Raw genomic sequence first — 17,327 nt, forward strand, 5'->3', positions numbered from 1 at the left:
ACTACACTATAATATGCTTCCCCTCCCCTTTATTCGGTTTTGTACCCCTGACCTTTTTCCAGTTTTTGAAAATCAAGTAAAATGTAATGTATACTAAACGAGCTTCATTCCCCTACCCCTAGAGAAAGCTGCAATTACAGCTCGTCTGTAGGAAGATTAAATAAAAAAAAAATTAAGTTAAAGTATAAAATGAAATTTTCAGTCTCCCTGATGATATCTAATACGTCTCCAAATGGTTATTTATTTTTAACCCTGTTTATTCTGCAGCTGCTCCATCCCCTATACAGAGGCCGGGATGCCCCCTTCTGGGAAATGAATGTAATCACAGGGTTGTATTTAAGTAATCAGACAGAAATAATGCTCAGAAGAGGAAGGCGATAGCTTTCCTGGTAATAAATGTTCTCTAGCCCCATAGAGACTGCACAAGCGCTCCGCTGCTTATCTGGCACCTTGCAGCATCACCCCGGGGTAACATGCTACGCCTCCAGGCAGTACACAGTGCTGTTTGCTGTTCTCACTACTTGTTTTCCACATTTCAAAGCCTGGATCAAATAAACTTTTTGATCTTTGTAGCATAAGAAGGAGATAGGAGCATGCATGACATTCAGGAGCCGCGATATAAGCCGGATTCTGAGATTCAAGATGCAAAATAACATCCGGGCTGTAAACAGTCTCATTGTGATGGAGCTGCTGTATCAGTCACTGTGCCTCGCAGGTGCTCCTGTCTGCAGAACACTGTGCCTCGTAGGTGCTCCTGTCTGCAGAATACTGTGCCTCGCAGGTGCTCCTGTCTGCAGAACACTGTGCCTCGCAGGTGCTCCTGTCTGCAGAACACGGTGCCTTGCAGATGTTCCTGTCTGCAGAACACTGTGCCTCGCAAATGCTCCTGTCTGCAGAACACTGTGCCTCGTAAATGCTCCTGTCTGCAGAACACCGTGCCTTGCAGGTGTTCCTGTCTGCAGAACACTGTGCCTCGCAGGTGCTCCTGTCTGCAGAACACTGTGCCTCTCAAATGCTCCTATCTGCAGAACACTGTGCCATGCAGGTGCTCCTGTCTGCAGAACACTGTGCCTCGCAGGTGCTCCTGTCTGCAGAACACTGTGCCTCGCAAATGCTCCTATCTGCAGAACACTGTGCCTTGCAGGTGCTCCTGTCTGCCGAACACTGTGCCTCGCAGGTGCTCCTGTCTGCAGAACACGGTGCCTTGCAGATGTTCCTGTCTGCAGAACACTGTGCCTCACAAATGCTCCTGTCTGCAGAACACTGTGCCTCGCAAATGCTCCTGTCTGCAGAACACTGTGCCTTGCAGGTGTTCCTGTCTGCAGAACACTGTGCCTTGCAGATGCTCCTGTCTGCAGAACACTGTGCCTTGCAGATGCTCCTGTCTGCAGAACACTGTGCCTTGCAGGTGTTCCTGTCTGCAGAACACTGTGCCTTGCAGGTGTTCCTGTCTGCAGAACACTGTGCCTTGCAGATGCTCCTGTCTGCAGAACACTGTGCCTTGCAGATGCTCCTGTCTGCAGAACACTGTGCCTTGCAGGTGTTCCTGTCTGCAGAACACTGTGCCTTGCAGATGCTCCTGTCTGCAGAACACTGTGCCTCGCAGATGCTCCTGTCTGCAGAACAATGTGCCTCGCAGATGCTCCTCCTGTCTGCAGAACACTGTGCCTTGCAGGTGCTCCTGTCTGCAGAACTGTCTACACCACCTTATACAGGTGAGTACCTACAGATGATTACACCCTACCTCGTACAGGTGAGTACCTGCAGATGATTACACCCTACCTCATACAGGTCAGTACCTACAGATGATTACACCCTACCTCATACAGACGAGTGCCTACAGATGATTACACCCCACCTCATACAGGTGAGTACCTGCAGATAGTTACACCCCACCTCATACAGGTGAGTGCCTACAGATGATTACACCCCACCTCATACAGGTGAGTACCTACAGATGATTACACCCTACCTCATACAGGTGAGTGCCTACAGATGATTACACCCTACCTCATACAGGTGAGTGCCTACAGATGATTACACCCCACCTCATACAGGTGAGTGCCTACAGATGATTACACCCCACCTCATACAGGTGAGTGCCTACAGATGATTACACCCCACCTCATACAGGTGAGTGCCTACAGATGATTACACCCTACCTCATACAGGTGAGTGCCTACAGATGATTACACCTCACCTCATACAGGTGAGTACCTACAGATGATTACACCCCACCTCATACAGGCGAGTGCCTACAGATGATTACACCCTATCTCATACAGGCGAGTGCCTACAGATGATTACACCCTACCTCATACAGGTGAGTGCCTACAGATGATTACACCTCACCTCATACAGGTGAGTACCTACAGATGATTACACCCCACCTCATACAGGCGAGTGCCTACAGATGATTACACCCTATCTCATACAGGCGAGTGCCTACAGATGATTACACCCTACCTCATACAGGTGAGTCCCTACAGATGATTACACCCCACCTCATACAGGTGAGTGCCTACAGATGATTACACCCCACCTCATACAGGTGAGTGCCTACAGATGATTACACCCCACCTCATACAGGTGAGTACCTACAGATGATTACACCCCACCTCATACAGGTGAGTGCCTACAGATGATTACACCCCACCTCATACAGGTGAGTGCCTACAGATGATTATACCTCCCCTCATACAGGTGAGTACCTACAGATGATTACACCCCACCTCATACAGGCGAGTGCCTACAGATGATTACACCCTACCTCATACAGGTGAGTGCCTACAGATGATTACACCCCACCTCATACAGGTGAGTGCCTACAGATGATTACAACCCACCTCATGCAGGTGAATACCTGCAGTTGATTACACCCCACCTCATACAGGTGAATACCTGCAGATGATTACACCCCACCTCATACAGGTGAATACCTGCAGATGATAACACCTTACCTCATACAGGTGAGTGCCTACAGATGATTACACCCCACCTCATGCAGGTGAATACCTGCAGATGATTACACCCCACCTCATACAGGTGAATACCTGCAGATGATTACACCCCACTTCATACAGGTGAATACCTGCAGATGATTACACCCCACCTCATACAGGTGAGTACCTACAGATGATTACACCTCACCTCATGCAGGTGAGTACCTGCAGATGATTACACCCCACCTCATACAGGTAAGTGCCTACAGATGATTACACCCTACCTCATACAGGTGAGTGCCTACAGATGATTACACCCCACCTCATACAGGTGAGTACCTGCAGATGATTACACCCCACCTCATGCAGGTGAATACCTGCAGATGATTACACCCCACCTCATACAGGTGAATATCTGCAGATGATTACACCCCACCTCATACAGGTGAATACCTACAGATTATTACACCTCCCCTCATACAGGTGAATACCTGCAGATGATTACACCCCACCTCATACAGGTATAACTGTCTATAATAGACACTAGGAAGGAGACGGGCCTGTGTACGCTGGGCCGACTCTCCTGAGTACTCACCGAACTGATGTCCTGCAGGACAATCGATTTCTTCTTATCCACAACCTGCCCCAAATGTCCGAACGTCAGCTGCAGATAATGACAGGAGACAGTCAGTCCTCAGGGGATATAATGTAACGGTGTATGTACAGGGTGCGGCTGGGACTGTCAATACCGCGTAGCACTTATCTGCTGTGCTTCTGTCTATGGGGGGAATTCAGAGTTGATCGCAGCAGCAAATTTGTTAGCAGTTGGGCTAAACCATGTGCACTGCAGGTGGGGCAGATGTAACATGTGCAGAGAGAGTTAGACCTGGATGGGGTGTGTTCAGACTGAAATCTAAATTGCAGTGTAAAAATAAAGCAGCCAGTATTTACCCTGCACAGAAACAATATAACCCACCCAAATCTAACTCTCTCTGCACATGTTACACCTGCCCCACCTGCAGTGCACATGGTTTTGCCCAACTGCTAACAAATTTACTGCTGCGATCAACTCAGAATTATCCCCTACGGAAATACAATAACTTATATTACATTTAAAGGCCAACAGAGGGAATACCGGCATAATTACAGCAAGTTACAGCAGGGAATTTACCATTATACGCTTAGTGCACGGATTGGCGCCGATCCCCCATTATCATTGGCTCCGTATATAATCATTTTCCGTCTTCTAAAATATCGCTTCGCTCTTTAATTTAAATTGTGCTATTAACTATTTACCTTTAGCAACCAGAGAGTTCACTATGAGCCTGTAAGTTACTGGTTCAAAACAGTGGCCGCTGCAAGCAGTCAGGAACTATGGCTATTCCGGCATAATATAGGATTTATAGTACGTTGCAGACTGTATGAAGGATATATGTGATCCGGAGCAATACATAGCAGCGAATAATCACTTACTGGGTAACTGATCTCTTCTTCTAATACTTTATCTCCGACAACCTGAAACAATGAAATAAACAAGATACATAAACTGGTCAGTTCGGCCCTTTAAAACAGACGCTTAAAATGATTGCAAAAAATAAAAAATAAATGTATTAATTATCCACGTTTGACAGAATGAACTCGTTTATTTTTCATCCGGAACCTGTGAAAGCGCAAGACACCAGATCAATAGTAATAATGACTTGTGCTGTTCTGCCGCAGGCGGCGTTGTGTAAATAGTCAGACACACGTACAGGGATAGGATCCTGTTCTGCTGACCCGCACCGCTGTGATCCAAGGCATGGAACGCCGCAACCTGGCTGTACAAGCGCTTCATGCAGTATTTACTTCCCCGCCATCCCCCGGAGTGGAGCCATTCAAGTCGCACATATAAATGCAGAGCCATATAACTATAAATATGTATTTTTTAGTATTTCAAATAGCAATTTCCATAGGGGTCATGGACTGAGATGAAAGTCCGGGCGTTGCTGTTACTCCACCTGACATTACCTACATTATACGTCTATGTAACACCCCACGGGGCCGCACCACAGATTACCTTTCTTATCTATCCTCAATTCATTCATCTAATGGTAATGACGAGTCTGACTCTGACCGTCTGCACTGATGCAATAATTACTGACTGTCAGCAAAGGCAATGGATTAACACTCAGCGGCTGATTAACGCGCCAGAGATTTCATCAGGGGAACAGCAGATAAATACACTTCCCGGCATCGGATGAACAAACTGAAAGCCTAAAGTAATTCCACATAAAACCACGCAGGAACAGGTACTGACAGCGCTGCTTCCCTGTGACTCCTGACAGCGCCGGCTTCCCTGTGACTCCTGACAGCGCCGGCTTCCCTGTGACTCCTGACAGCGCCTGCTTCCCTGTGACTCCTGACAGCGCGGCTTCCCTGTGACTCCTGACAGCGCCGGCTTCCCTGTGACTCCTGACAGCGCCGGCTTCCCTGTGACTCCTGACAGCGCCGGCTTCCCTGTGACTCCTGACAGCGCCGCCATCCCTGTGACTCCTGACAGCGCGGCTTCCCTGTGACTCCTGACAGCGCCAGCTTCCCTGTGACTCCTGACAGTGCCGGCTTCCCTGTGACTCATGACAGCGCGCCATCCCTGTGACTCCTGACAGCACCGGCTACCCTGTGACTCCTGACAGCGCCGGCTTCCCTGTGACTCCTGACAGCGCCTGCTTCCCTGTGACTCCTGACAGCGCTGCTTCCCTGTGACTCCTGACAGCGCCAGCTTCCCTGTGACTCCTGACAGCGCTGCTTCCCTGTGACTCCTGACAGCGCCGGCTTCCCTGTGACTCCTGACAGCGCCGGCTTCCCTGTGACTCCTGACAGCGCGGCTTCCCTGTGACTCCTGACAGCGCCAGCTTCCCTGTGACTCCTGACAGTGTTGGCTTCCCTGTGACTCCTGAAAGCGCCGCCATCCCTGTGACTCCTGACAGCGCGGCTTCCCTGTGACTCCTGACAGCGCCAGCTTCCCTGTGACTCCTGACAGCGTCGGCTTCCCTGTGACTCCTGACAGCGCCGGCTTCCCTGTGACTCCTGACAGCGCGGCTTCCCTGTGACTCCTGACAGCGCCGGCTTCCCTGTGACTCCTGACAGCGCCGGCTTCCCTGTGACTCCTGACAGCGCCGGCTTCCCTGTGACTCCTGACAGCGCCGCCATCCCTGTGACTCCTGACAGCGCCGCCATCCCTTTGACTCCTCACAGCGCAGGCTTCCCTGTGACTCATGACAGCGCGCCATCCCTGTGACTCCTGACAGCACCGGCTACCCTGTGACTCCTGACAGTGCCGGCTTCCCTGTGACTCCTGACAGCGCCGGCTTCCCTGTGACTCCTGACAGCGCCTGCTTCCCTGTGACTCCTGACAGCGCCGGCTTCCCTGTGACTCCTGACAGCGCGGCTTCCCTGTGACTCCTGACAGCGCCGGCTTCCCTGTGACTCCTGACAGCGCCTGCTTCCCTGTGACTCCTGACAGCGCGGCTTCCCTGTGACTCCTGACAGCGCCAGCTTCCCTGTGACTCCTGACAGTGTTGGCTTCCCTGTGACTCCTGAAAGCGCCGCCATCCCTGTGACTCCTGACAGCGCGGCTTCCCTGTGACTCCTGACAGCGCCAGCTTCCCTGTGACTCCTGACAGCGTCGGCTTCCCTGTGACTCCTGACAGCGCCGGCTTCCCTGTGACTCCTGACAGCGTCGGCTTCCCTGTGACTCCTGACAGCGCCGGCTTCCCTGTGACTCCTGACAGCGCCGGCTTCCCTGTGACTCCTGACAGCGCCGGCTTCCCTGTGACTCCTGACAGCGCCAGCTTCCCTGTGACTCCTGACAGCGCCGGCTTCCCTGTGACTCCTGAGAGCGCCGGCTTCCCTGTGACTCCTGACAGCGCCGGCTTCCCTGTGACTCCTGACAGCGCCGCCATCCCTGTGACTCCTGACAGCGCCGCCATCCCTTTGACTCCTCACAGCGCAGGCTTCCCTGTGACTCATGACAGCGCGCCATCCCTGTGACTCCTGACAGCACCGGCTACCCTGTGACTCCTGACAACACAGGCTTCCCTGTAACTCCTGACAGTGCCGGCTTCCCTGTGACTCCTGACAGCGCCGGCTTCCCTGTGACTCCTGACAGCGCCTGCTTCCCTGTGACTCCTGACAGTGCCGGCTTCCCTGTGACTCCTGACAGCGCGGCTTCCCTGTGACTCCTGACAGCGCGGCTTCCCTGTGACTCCTGACAGCGCCGGCTTCCCTGTGACTCCTGACAGCGCCTGCTTCCCTGTGACTCCTGACAGCGCGGCTTCCCTGTGACTCCTGACAGCGCCTGCTTCCCTGTGACTCCTGACAGCGCGGCTTCCCTGTGACTCCTGACAGCGCTGGCTTCCCTGTGACTCCTGACAGCGCGGCTTCCCTGTGACTCCTGACAGTGCCGGCTTCCCTGTGACTCCTGACAGCGCCGGCTTCCCTGTGACTCCTGACAGCGCCGGCTTCCCTGTGACTCCTGACAGCGCCGCCATCCCTGTGACTCCTGACAGCGCCTGCTTCCCTGTGACTCCTGACAGCGCCGGCTTCCCTGTGACTCCTGACAGCGCCGGCTTCCCTGTGACTCCTGACAGCGCCGGCTTCCCTGTGACTCCTGACAGCGCCGCCATCCCTGTGACTCCTGACAGCACCTGCTTCCCTGTGACTCCTGACAGCGCCGCCATCCCTGTGACTCCTGACAGCGCCTGCTTCCCTGTGACTCCTGACAGCGCCTGCTTCCCTGTGACTCCCGACAGCGCCGGCTTCCCTGTGACTCCTGACAGCGCCGGCTTCCCTGTGACTCCTGACAGCGCCGCCATCCCTGTGACTCCTGACAGCGCCTGCTTCCCTGTGACTCCTGACAGCGCCGCCATCCCTGTGACTCCTGACAGCGCCGCCATCCCTGTGACTCCTGACAGCGCCTGCTTCCCTGTGACTCCTGACAGCGCCTGCTTCCCTGTGACTCCTGACAGCGCAGGCTTCCCTGTGACTCCTGACAGCACCGGCTTCCCTGTGACTCCTGACAGTGCGGCTTTCCTGTGACTCCTGACAGCACCGGCTTCGCTGTGACTCCAGACAGCACCGGCTTCCCTGTGACTCCTGACAGCGCCGGCTTCCCTGTGACTCCTGACAGCACCGATTTCCCTGTGACTCCTGACAGCACTGGCTTCCCTGTGACTCCTGACAGCACCGGCTTTCCTGTGACTACTGACAGCACTGGCTTCCCATGACTACTGACAGCACCGGCTTCCCATGACTACTGATAGCACCGGCTTCCCATGACTACTGACAGCACCGACTTCCCATGACTACTGACAGCACCGGCTTCCCATGACTGCTAACAGCACCGGCTTTCCATGACTACTGACAGCACCGGCTTCCCATGACTGCTAACAGCACCGGCTTCCCATGACTACTGACAACATCGGCTTCCCATGACTACTAACAGCAACGGCTTCCCATGACTACTAATAGCACTAGGTGGCAAACTTTCTGAGTTTGGTAGAGGTACAAAGAAGAGGACACAATGCACTAATGATATTATAAATAATGAGTTTCTATAGGCGATATAGGGCTGGATGTAATGACGCCGGGATTCAGCAGCCACGTGGGGCAATCACTTACAAGGCATCATTACATCCGCCCCAATGACTTAAAAACAGCTGTCCACTGTAATGGCCTCTATGCATGAAAGGGTTAACCAAAACCACTATGAACCATGAACCCCAACATCCACCTCCAACCTCTCCCAACATCTGATGCACTTTGTGCCCAACCGGAGTACACGTACAGCAGGAAGTAGTGCAGGGTAACCCCACCTGCGGGGTGCCTGGGTTAAGCAGGAAATTCTGCCAGGCATGTTTGCCAGTGTAGTGCACAAAGAAGGCCTTAGTTATATCAGTCTAATACAAGTAATTATCTCCGCAGCCATTTACTATACTGTGCCTCCTGGTTACATCATTTCCATAACCAGAGATTGGTTTGGCATAACAGCGGCTGCATCGGTATACAGTATAATATATGTTTAACATAAGCAAATGTGAAAGTGCCACCTGAGACAGGGCAGACGCTGGAAACGTTCTGCTTATTCGGTGTCATTTATATTATTTTACAAGACTGATAACATCATCCTCAGACAGCAGCTTCCAACATCTGCGGTCGTTTGTGTCACCAGCAGAGCGTCTCCCCAAATCAGCGCAGCCTGTGAATCTACCATGATAAATGAGGGACGAGGCGCGCCAATGACACAAAGGGAGCATCTAATGAGGTGGGGAGGGTCGCCGAAGCCGTATAAAACACGCGTGTGAGCAGAGGCAGACAGGAATCCAATTGGTGTCCAACAATTAATAATAGCAACATCAAATTGCCTAGACAATAACCAACCACATATAACCTATCATTAATAAGCTTTCAGTACACCGCTCAATGCTCATTTCTGATTGGTTATTATACAGCACATTTATCTAACTTCAGGCAGCCTGTGGCTCTCAAGGTGTTGTGGAACTACAAGTCCCACCATGCCCTGACATCGTCATATTTTCTATACAATCTCTGGGTACAATATCAGGCACTACAGAATATAAAAACTTTCCACCGGAACCGACGTTGGGTCCCAATGAGCCACATACAGTATTTGGCCAAATGTGTGCTAAGAACGTCACTTATGCTCCATGTTAATGGTAAGAGGATACCTGGATCAGATGCTTCTTTAGTAATACGTCTGCATTCTTGTACACGTGTGCGCTGCTTTCCTGAGCATGGCAGCACAAAGTCATGCAATAACCTATATAATAAACGGATAACGCTGATCCTCACCACTATGGGTGGAACGCATGTATTGTGTGCGCCGGCGGCCACTAGATGGCGCCAAACGGAGCAATTCAAATGTTGCTCCATTTGGGCGCGCACAGCTGCTGGAGCTGACATTACTGTTGTGTTGTTCCATCATTGTGACGGGCTGGTAAGTAGTACGCTAATAAAGAGGTAGCATATCCAAATCTACATAAGCCCCTTTGTGTCGCTGGGAGCTGCACTCCTGTGTAGTGTGTGGGAGGTTGTGTTCTCGGCCCTGAATTGTAGCTTAGCATATGTCTGTTGTAGTATCAGCACTTCTAAATTAGCTGAGGCCCTGGCCGATGCCCCTACGTTATGGTAACCAGGCACCAGCTGCCATACTGATAACTGGAGGAACGGCTATGGGTTCTACCCCCTACTTTAGGAGAACCGGGTGCCATACTGATGAATGGAGGCACGGCTATAGGTGCCACTCCCAACTTTAGGGGAACCAGGCACCAGCTGCCATACTGATAACAGGAGGCACGGCTATGGGTGTCACCCCCTACTTTATGGGAACCAGGCACCAGCTGCCATACTGATAACAGGAGGCACGGCTATGGGTGTCACCCCCTACTTTATGGGAACCAGGCACCAGCTGCCATACTGATAACAGGAGGCACGGCTATGGGTGTCACCCCCTACTTTATGGGAACCAGGCACCAGCTGCCATACTGATAACAGGAGGCACGGCTATGGGTGTCACCCCCTACTTTATGGGAACCAGGCACCAGCTGCCATACTGATAACAGGAGGCACGGCTATGGGTGTCACCCCCTACTTTATGGTAACCAGGCACCAGCTGCCATACTGATAACAGGAGGCACGGCTATGGGTGCCACCCCCTACTTTAGGAGAACCAGGCACCATACTGATAACTGGAGGCACGGCAATGTGTGCCACCCCCTACTTTAGAAGAACCAGGCGCCAAACTGATAACTGGAGGCATGGCTATGGGTGCCACCCCCTACTTTAGGAGAACCGGGCACCATACTGATAACTGGAGGCACGGCTATGGGTGCCACCCACTACTTTAGGAGAACCAGGCACCAGCTGCTAAACTGATAATTGGAGGCATGGCTATGGTTGTCACCCCCTACTTTATGGAAACCAAAAGCCAGCTGCCATACTGATAACTGGAGGCACGGCTATGGGTGCCACCCACTACTTTAGGAGAACCAGGCACCAGCTGCCATACTGATAACTGAAGGCACGTTTACGGACGCCACCCCCTACTATAGGGGAACCAGGCACCAGCTGCCATACAGATAACAGGAGACACGACTATGGGTGTGACCCCCCTACTTTAGGGGAACTAGGTGCCATACTGATAACTGGAGGCACGGCTTTGGGTGCCACCCCCTACTATAGGGGAACCAGGCACCAGTTGCCATACTGATAACTGGAGGCCCCCTCCTTTATAATAATAATAATAATATAACGACATAAACCACCTTCTAATGGGGTTCAACATAAAACATACATGATACATCTCGCACCAAAGTGCCTACAGCAGTAGCTGGCCTTGACCTAATCAGTGGCAGTGTAATACACGTGAATCCCGCCAGGAATGTTCTAATACACCTTTTCCCACCAGTGCACTGTGGCTGCAGCAATTTCATTGGCCCCATTTACAATAATAACATAAAAAGACATTTAAATGTAATTTGTCAGTGAATGCAGACCTGCCACCTAACAGAGCGGACTCATCTCTTGTATGAATGGGAAGCCGTGTAACTTTTATCAAGCGGGAGATCAAGGCGCTCAGTCCGCCAGCTTCAGACGGAAACTGCGCGCTTTGCAAGGAATAATGAGTCACAGCGCCTGTAAGAACTTTAATTACACTTGGATCATTTATCTTCATTCTTTCATTTAATTCCTCTTGAAAATGTAAGCCTTTAATAAAAAAATAAAAAAAAGCGCCCACAATGGTGCCGCGTTCCCTGGAGCCCAGGAGACCTTGACGTTGCTGCTACTGGATGCAGCGCAGTGCGTTCCGCACTTTTCATTCTTGTAGTATTAACATATAAAGCAGAAATCTGTCTCTCTCATTTACATTGTGGAGAAATTGATTCCCTTTGTCCTATTACCTGATTTCTTCTCTATTCAGTGACATGAGGATCCTGTGTAATGAGTGTTCACGGACTGCCGGTGGTTGAACTATATTCAATTAGTTTTATTTGCTGCTGCCCGTTGGCCACCGGTGCCTGGAGGGGTCCAGCGCTGCCCAACGCTACTCTGTAGGTGTGCTGGAGCCCGCACCCGCACCCCCCCCCCCCCCCCCCCCCCAGAAGACCAGGCCTGATGTGAGCAGTATTGGACTTGGGGAAAAACGTAAAGACGGCTATTTTATTTTCGCATTTGTTTATATTGGTCCTCTAGTCCTGCAGGTCATTACTTCCCATGGATAAAATCAGGAAGGCGGTTCCGGCCCATTGCTGACTATTTTCTTTATTTTCTTTTTAAATTGAGCAAACCCCCTACATAACATACAAACCTCAGTCGGATTACGGCTAGAGGAGACCGAATGTGACCTGGGCACCTTGAAGCGAGGAGGTGACGTCTTGTAGCAGCTGAGCATAGTGACAATACTGCATAAAAGGGACTCTACTGCAATTTATATTTAAAGATAAATCCTGCCGCCCAGAGGTTCACCCATTCCTCATATACTGTACGTCTTGATAATCTTCCACCTAGATTACTGCAAACGTCTTCTCTGACCTGCCTGTCCCCCCTCTGTCCTGAATGCGGCATCACATACAATGTTCCTCTGCTGATGTTCCTCTTCTACTTCACCTTTCTGCAAAGCCCTCTGCTGTTTCCACATCCTCTCCAGAATATACTCCAGACCATTTACCCCATATACAACACACTCAATAACTCCCCCTGCCCCCCCATCCTCTGCCTCTTATCACCACTCTCCCGCTTTCAGCAGTGTTCCTCACCTTTGGAACACCCTGCCCTGTGAGACCAGATTCTCCTCCAACCTCCAAAAAACATCACACTTCCCTAACTTGGCCCACCCCAAGTCCACCCGCATTGTTTCCCACTGCCCCCATTATTACTGTAGTACTCTGGTATGGTAACTCTGGCACGAGCAGGGCCCCTCACTCCTTTATGGAAAGGTTTCTGTACATTCTGCTTTGTGTGGCCCTTTTGGAGGCCAGTTTGAGGTGATCTGGGGGAAGGGGGGGGGGGGGGTTATGTGTATCAGGGCAAGGCTTATTATCTCCAAAATACAGCATACAGTATCTCTCTGATAGAAGGTACGCTGGTGTAACTGCGGAGCTTCCTGCCACGTGTGTGCCAGTCTGTGACGCTGCCGCGCTTCATGTGGTGCTGCAGGGAGCCCAAGGGTGCACTCACCTGGCAGAACAGCTGGTGAGTGTCCTCAGACACGAGGAGGAGGCAGCAACAGGGTGACTGGGTCTGTTCCTGCAGCTGAAAAAGACAAAAAACAAATTGAAGGTGAGACTTCGCAACACGCTAGCATTATTCACAGAGCCGCCATGAGGTGGAACTACAAGTCACAGCAATCCCTGCCAGCTGAGGCTGCATGTAGTAGTCCCACAATGGCTCGGAGCTAGCCAGCTGACTAAACATGATAAGCATTATACAAAGCCTGGCAATAACAGAAATACAATATTGCACAGCGCTATGGAAATGTTCCTCCTGCAGAAGATTACAAGGAGCTGGAAGTGGTCTGAGATAGAAGAGGATAGGATCATTATCAGTCATCCCAAGGCTCTTGCTGGTTATTAGTAATATTTATATACAGTATGTAAAAAGAGAGAGAGAGAGAGAGAGAGATAGGAGAGAGAGAAAGGGAGAGGAGAGAGAGAGAACGAGAGAGAGAGAGAGAGAGAGGAGAGAGAGAGAGAGAGAGAAAGGGAGAGGAGAGAGAGTGGAGAGAGAGAGGAGGAGAGGGAGAGAGGGGAGAGAGGGAGAGAGAGGAGAGAGAGAGGAAGGGAGAGGAGAGAGAGAAAGGGGGGATAGGAGAGAGAGAGAGAAGGGGAGAGAGAGAGAGAGAAAAAGAGGAGAGAGAGGAGAGAGGGAGAAAGAGAAGGAGAGAGAGAGAGAGAGAGAGAGAGAGAGAGAGAGAGAGAGAGAAGGGGAGAGAGAGGGAGAAAGAGGAGAGGAGAGAGAAGGAGAGAGAGAGAGGGAGAGAGAGGAGGAGAGAGGGAGAGAGAAAAGGAGAGAGAAAGAAGGAAAGAGAGAGGAGAGAGAGAGAGAAAGAGAGAGAGAGAGGGGGAGAGAGAAGGGGGAAGAGGAGAGAGAGGAGAGAGGAGAAGGAGAGAGCGAAAAGGAGAGAGAGAAAGAAGGAAAGAGAGGAGAGAGAGAAGGAGAGAGAGGGGGAGAGAGAAGGGGAAAGAGGAGAGAGAGAGAGAGAGAGAGAGAGAGAGAGAGAGAGAGAGATAGGAGAGAGAGAAAGGGAGAGGAGAGAGAGAGAACGAGAGAGAGAGAGAGAGAGAGAGAAAGGGAGAGGAGAGAGAGTGGACGAGAGAGAGAGGAGGAAGAGGAGAGAGAGGGGAGGAGAGGGAGAGAGAGGAGAGAGAGAGAGGAAGGGAGAGGAGAGAGAGAAAGGGGGGATAAGGATAGAGAGAGAGGAAAGAGAGGGAAAAGAGGAGAGAGAGGAGAGAGGGAGAAAGAGAAGGAGAGAGAGAGAGGGAGAGAGAGAGAAAGGGAGAGAGAGGGAGAAAGAGGGAGGAGAGAGGAGAGAGAGGGAGAGAGAGGGAGAGAGAGGGAGGAGAGAGGGAGAGAGAAAAGGAGAGAGAAAGAAGGAAAGAGAGAGGAGAGAGAGAGAAAGAGGAGAGAGAGGGGGAGAGAGAAGGGGGAAGAGGAGAGAGAGGAGAGAGGGAGAAGGAGAGAGCGAAGGAAAGGAAGAGAGAGAAGAAGGAAGAGAGGAGAGAGAGAAGGAGAGAGAGGGGGAGAGAAGGGGAAAGAGGAGAGAGAGAGAGAGAGAGAGAGAGAGAGAGAGAGAGAGAGAGAGAGAGAAGGAAAGAGAGAGGAGAGAGAGAGAGAGAAGGAGATAAGTAGAGTGAAGGAGGGAGAGGAGAGAGAAGACAGAGAGAAGAGAGAGAGAGGTAGAGAGAGAGAGGAGAGAGAGAGGAGAGGAGGGAAGAGAAGGAGAGGAGAGAGAAGGAACGAGGAGCGGGAGAGGGAGAGAGAACAGGAGAGAAAGAACGAAGAGAGAGGAGAGAGAGGGGAGAGAGAAAGGGAAAAAAAGAAGAGAGTGAGAGAAGGGAGAGAGAGGAAGGGAGAGAGGAAGAGATAGACGGAAGAGAGAAGTGAGAGGGCGAGAGAGAAGGTGAGAGAGGGGAGAGAGAAGGGGGAGAGGGGGAGAGAGTGAAGGAGAGAGAGGAGAGAGGAGAGAGGAGGAGGAGAGGGAAAGAGAGGACGAGAGAGGAGAGCGCGAGAGAAAGAGAAGGAGAGAGAGAATGAGAAGAGATAGAGGAGAGGAATGCGAAGATGAGAGAGAGGAAGGAGAAAATGAGAGAGAGAGAGAGAGTGAGAGAGAGAGAGAGAGAGAGAGAGAGAGAGTGTAGAGCATTGGGGTCTATTTATGAAGCAGTGATAAGTGTGGAGAAGTTGCGATACACTTATATAAGTGCCGGCAATACGCTGATTACGACAGAGCTGCACACTGTCCTGAACAGTAATTATGGCCACGTTGTACAAGAATACTATTACATGGTGCAGCTACTGTACTGGTGCATCTTCCCCGAAACCTGGAAATCCAAAATTCCCCTCTATTGATTTACTTACAGGAGCGGAGGACGAGAACGGATTGCTCTCATTGCACCAGACCCGGGTTACCTGGACCCAGCACCCCCGCATTCCTCTGTGTGTATCACCCAGATCCCCCCAACCCTTCTTCCCCATCACAAGGTGACACTGTCACCCTATTATCAACTAGGGACTAAGGAATTAACAAATAAATAATAATTAGCCTTAAGAAACGACAGTATAACACAGATTGCAGTAGTAACAGGCGCTGGAGGCGCAGAGGGCGGCGTAACCTGCAGAGCCATAATCTGACAATAATTCAGGACAATATACAGAGACTGGATGAATACGGCAGGGATGTATTATCGCATTAATATGAGATCTGCTCAGGAGAGATGTTCCAATTGCCACTCAAGCCACCCTCTGCCTCTCCACAGTATATCTAGAAGATCCATTATTCAGCTTTTATACCATAATAATTCAGCTCCAGATGGATTCTTCATTACTGCTAATATATCAAAAGCATGGAAATGTCCTCCGATTATGCTCTAAATCAGCCAACATAAAATAAAGATTGTCTTTATACTCAACTCATCCCGATCGCGTGAGTCCCAGCTGGGATATAAAACGGCTGCAAATATAAATTGTCTCATCTATATTATATATATATATATAATAAATATATATATATATATATACTAGTTGGAAAGAGTCCAGGACACACAATCAGACGCAGAGGGATTGCTGCAAAGACCGCTGTGTCATTGTATGGCGGATATTTGAAAGACACCATGTCACTGGACCATTCAGTGAAATTAATTCATGTGTATTTGCTATATATATACCTGAAGCTGCAGAAAAACAGGAGTTATCAGGACAATAAAAGCCATCTGTTACTACATGAGGCATACAACCTCTGGCGGCTGCTGAAAAAGTGGAGATATCAGGATAGTAACCCGACACCCCTGATGAAGTCGGCATATTGACGAGACGCGTTGGGTGTTTTGTAATCAGAAGTGATCCTCAGCAGAGAGCTGTATTACTATTAAGGGAGTTTTAAAACATTTTTTATAAATCATTTTTTATTGGTTACCCAAAGACTGAAAGGCTGAATACTATTTGCTGGGTGAATTTGGTACGAGGGTTCTATTTCAGAAGGAGATCACCCGCTTACCCAGAAACCTGCAGCTTACGAATAGACATAAAAGTACCAATCAGCCATAACATTAATACCACTGACCGGTGACGTGAATAACAGCGATTACACTGACACCTGCCAAGGGATGGGCTATATTAGGCAGCAAGTGAAGAAAAGCACGGTACACACTAGACAGAGTGCAAACAACGTGATGGTCGTCCAAGTTTCCTTGAACTCCAGAACAAACGATATAGGCCCTCATTCCGAGTTGTTCGCTCGTGGCCCTCATTCCGAGTTGTTCGCTTGCAAGCTGCTTTAGCAGCATTGCACACGCTAAGCCGCCGCCTACTGGGAGTGATCTTAGCTTATCAAAATTGCGAACGAAAGATTAGCAGAATTGCGAATAGACACTTCTTAGCAGTTTCTGAGTAGCTCGAGACTTACTCGGCATCTGCGATCAGTTCAGTGCTTGTCGTTCCTGGTTTGACGTCACAAACACACCCAGCGTTCGCACCAGACACTCCTCCGTTTCTCCAGCCACTCCCGCGTTTTTCCCAGAAACGGTAGCGTTTTTTCGCACACTCCCATAAAACGGACAGTTTCCGCCCAGAAAACACCCACTTCCTGTCATCACACTCGATCACCAGAACGAA

The 17,327-nt window shown here is 50.6% G+C and overlaps 1 protein-coding gene across 1 annotated transcript in view; it reads right to left on the reverse strand.

Moving 5' to 3' along the window:
- The window catches only part of LOC135000242 (cGMP-dependent 3',5'-cyclic phosphodiesterase-like), a gene marked incomplete at both ends in the record, with an annotated part of 50,891 nt that extends 37,596 nt beyond the window's left edge, over positions 1 to 13,295 (reverse strand). The window contains 3 exons of the mRNA XM_063951488.1: positions 3,538 to 3,606; positions 4,416 to 4,457; positions 13,176 to 13,295. Of these exons, the coding sequence (XP_063807558.1) occupies positions 3,538 to 3,606; positions 4,416 to 4,457; positions 13,176 to 13,295 (231 nt within the window). The remainder of the gene's footprint in view (positions 1 to 3,537; positions 3,607 to 4,415; positions 4,458 to 13,175) is intronic.
- Positions 13,296 to 17,327: the final 4,032 nt, after the last annotated feature.

This window comes from Pseudophryne corroboree, unplaced genomic scaffold (genome assembly GCF_028390025.1).
Source record: "Pseudophryne corroboree isolate aPseCor3 unplaced genomic scaffold, aPseCor3.hap2 scaffold_1530, whole genome shotgun sequence".
NCBI classification, from domain to species: Eukaryota; Metazoa; Chordata; class Amphibia; order Anura; family Myobatrachidae; genus Pseudophryne; species Pseudophryne corroboree.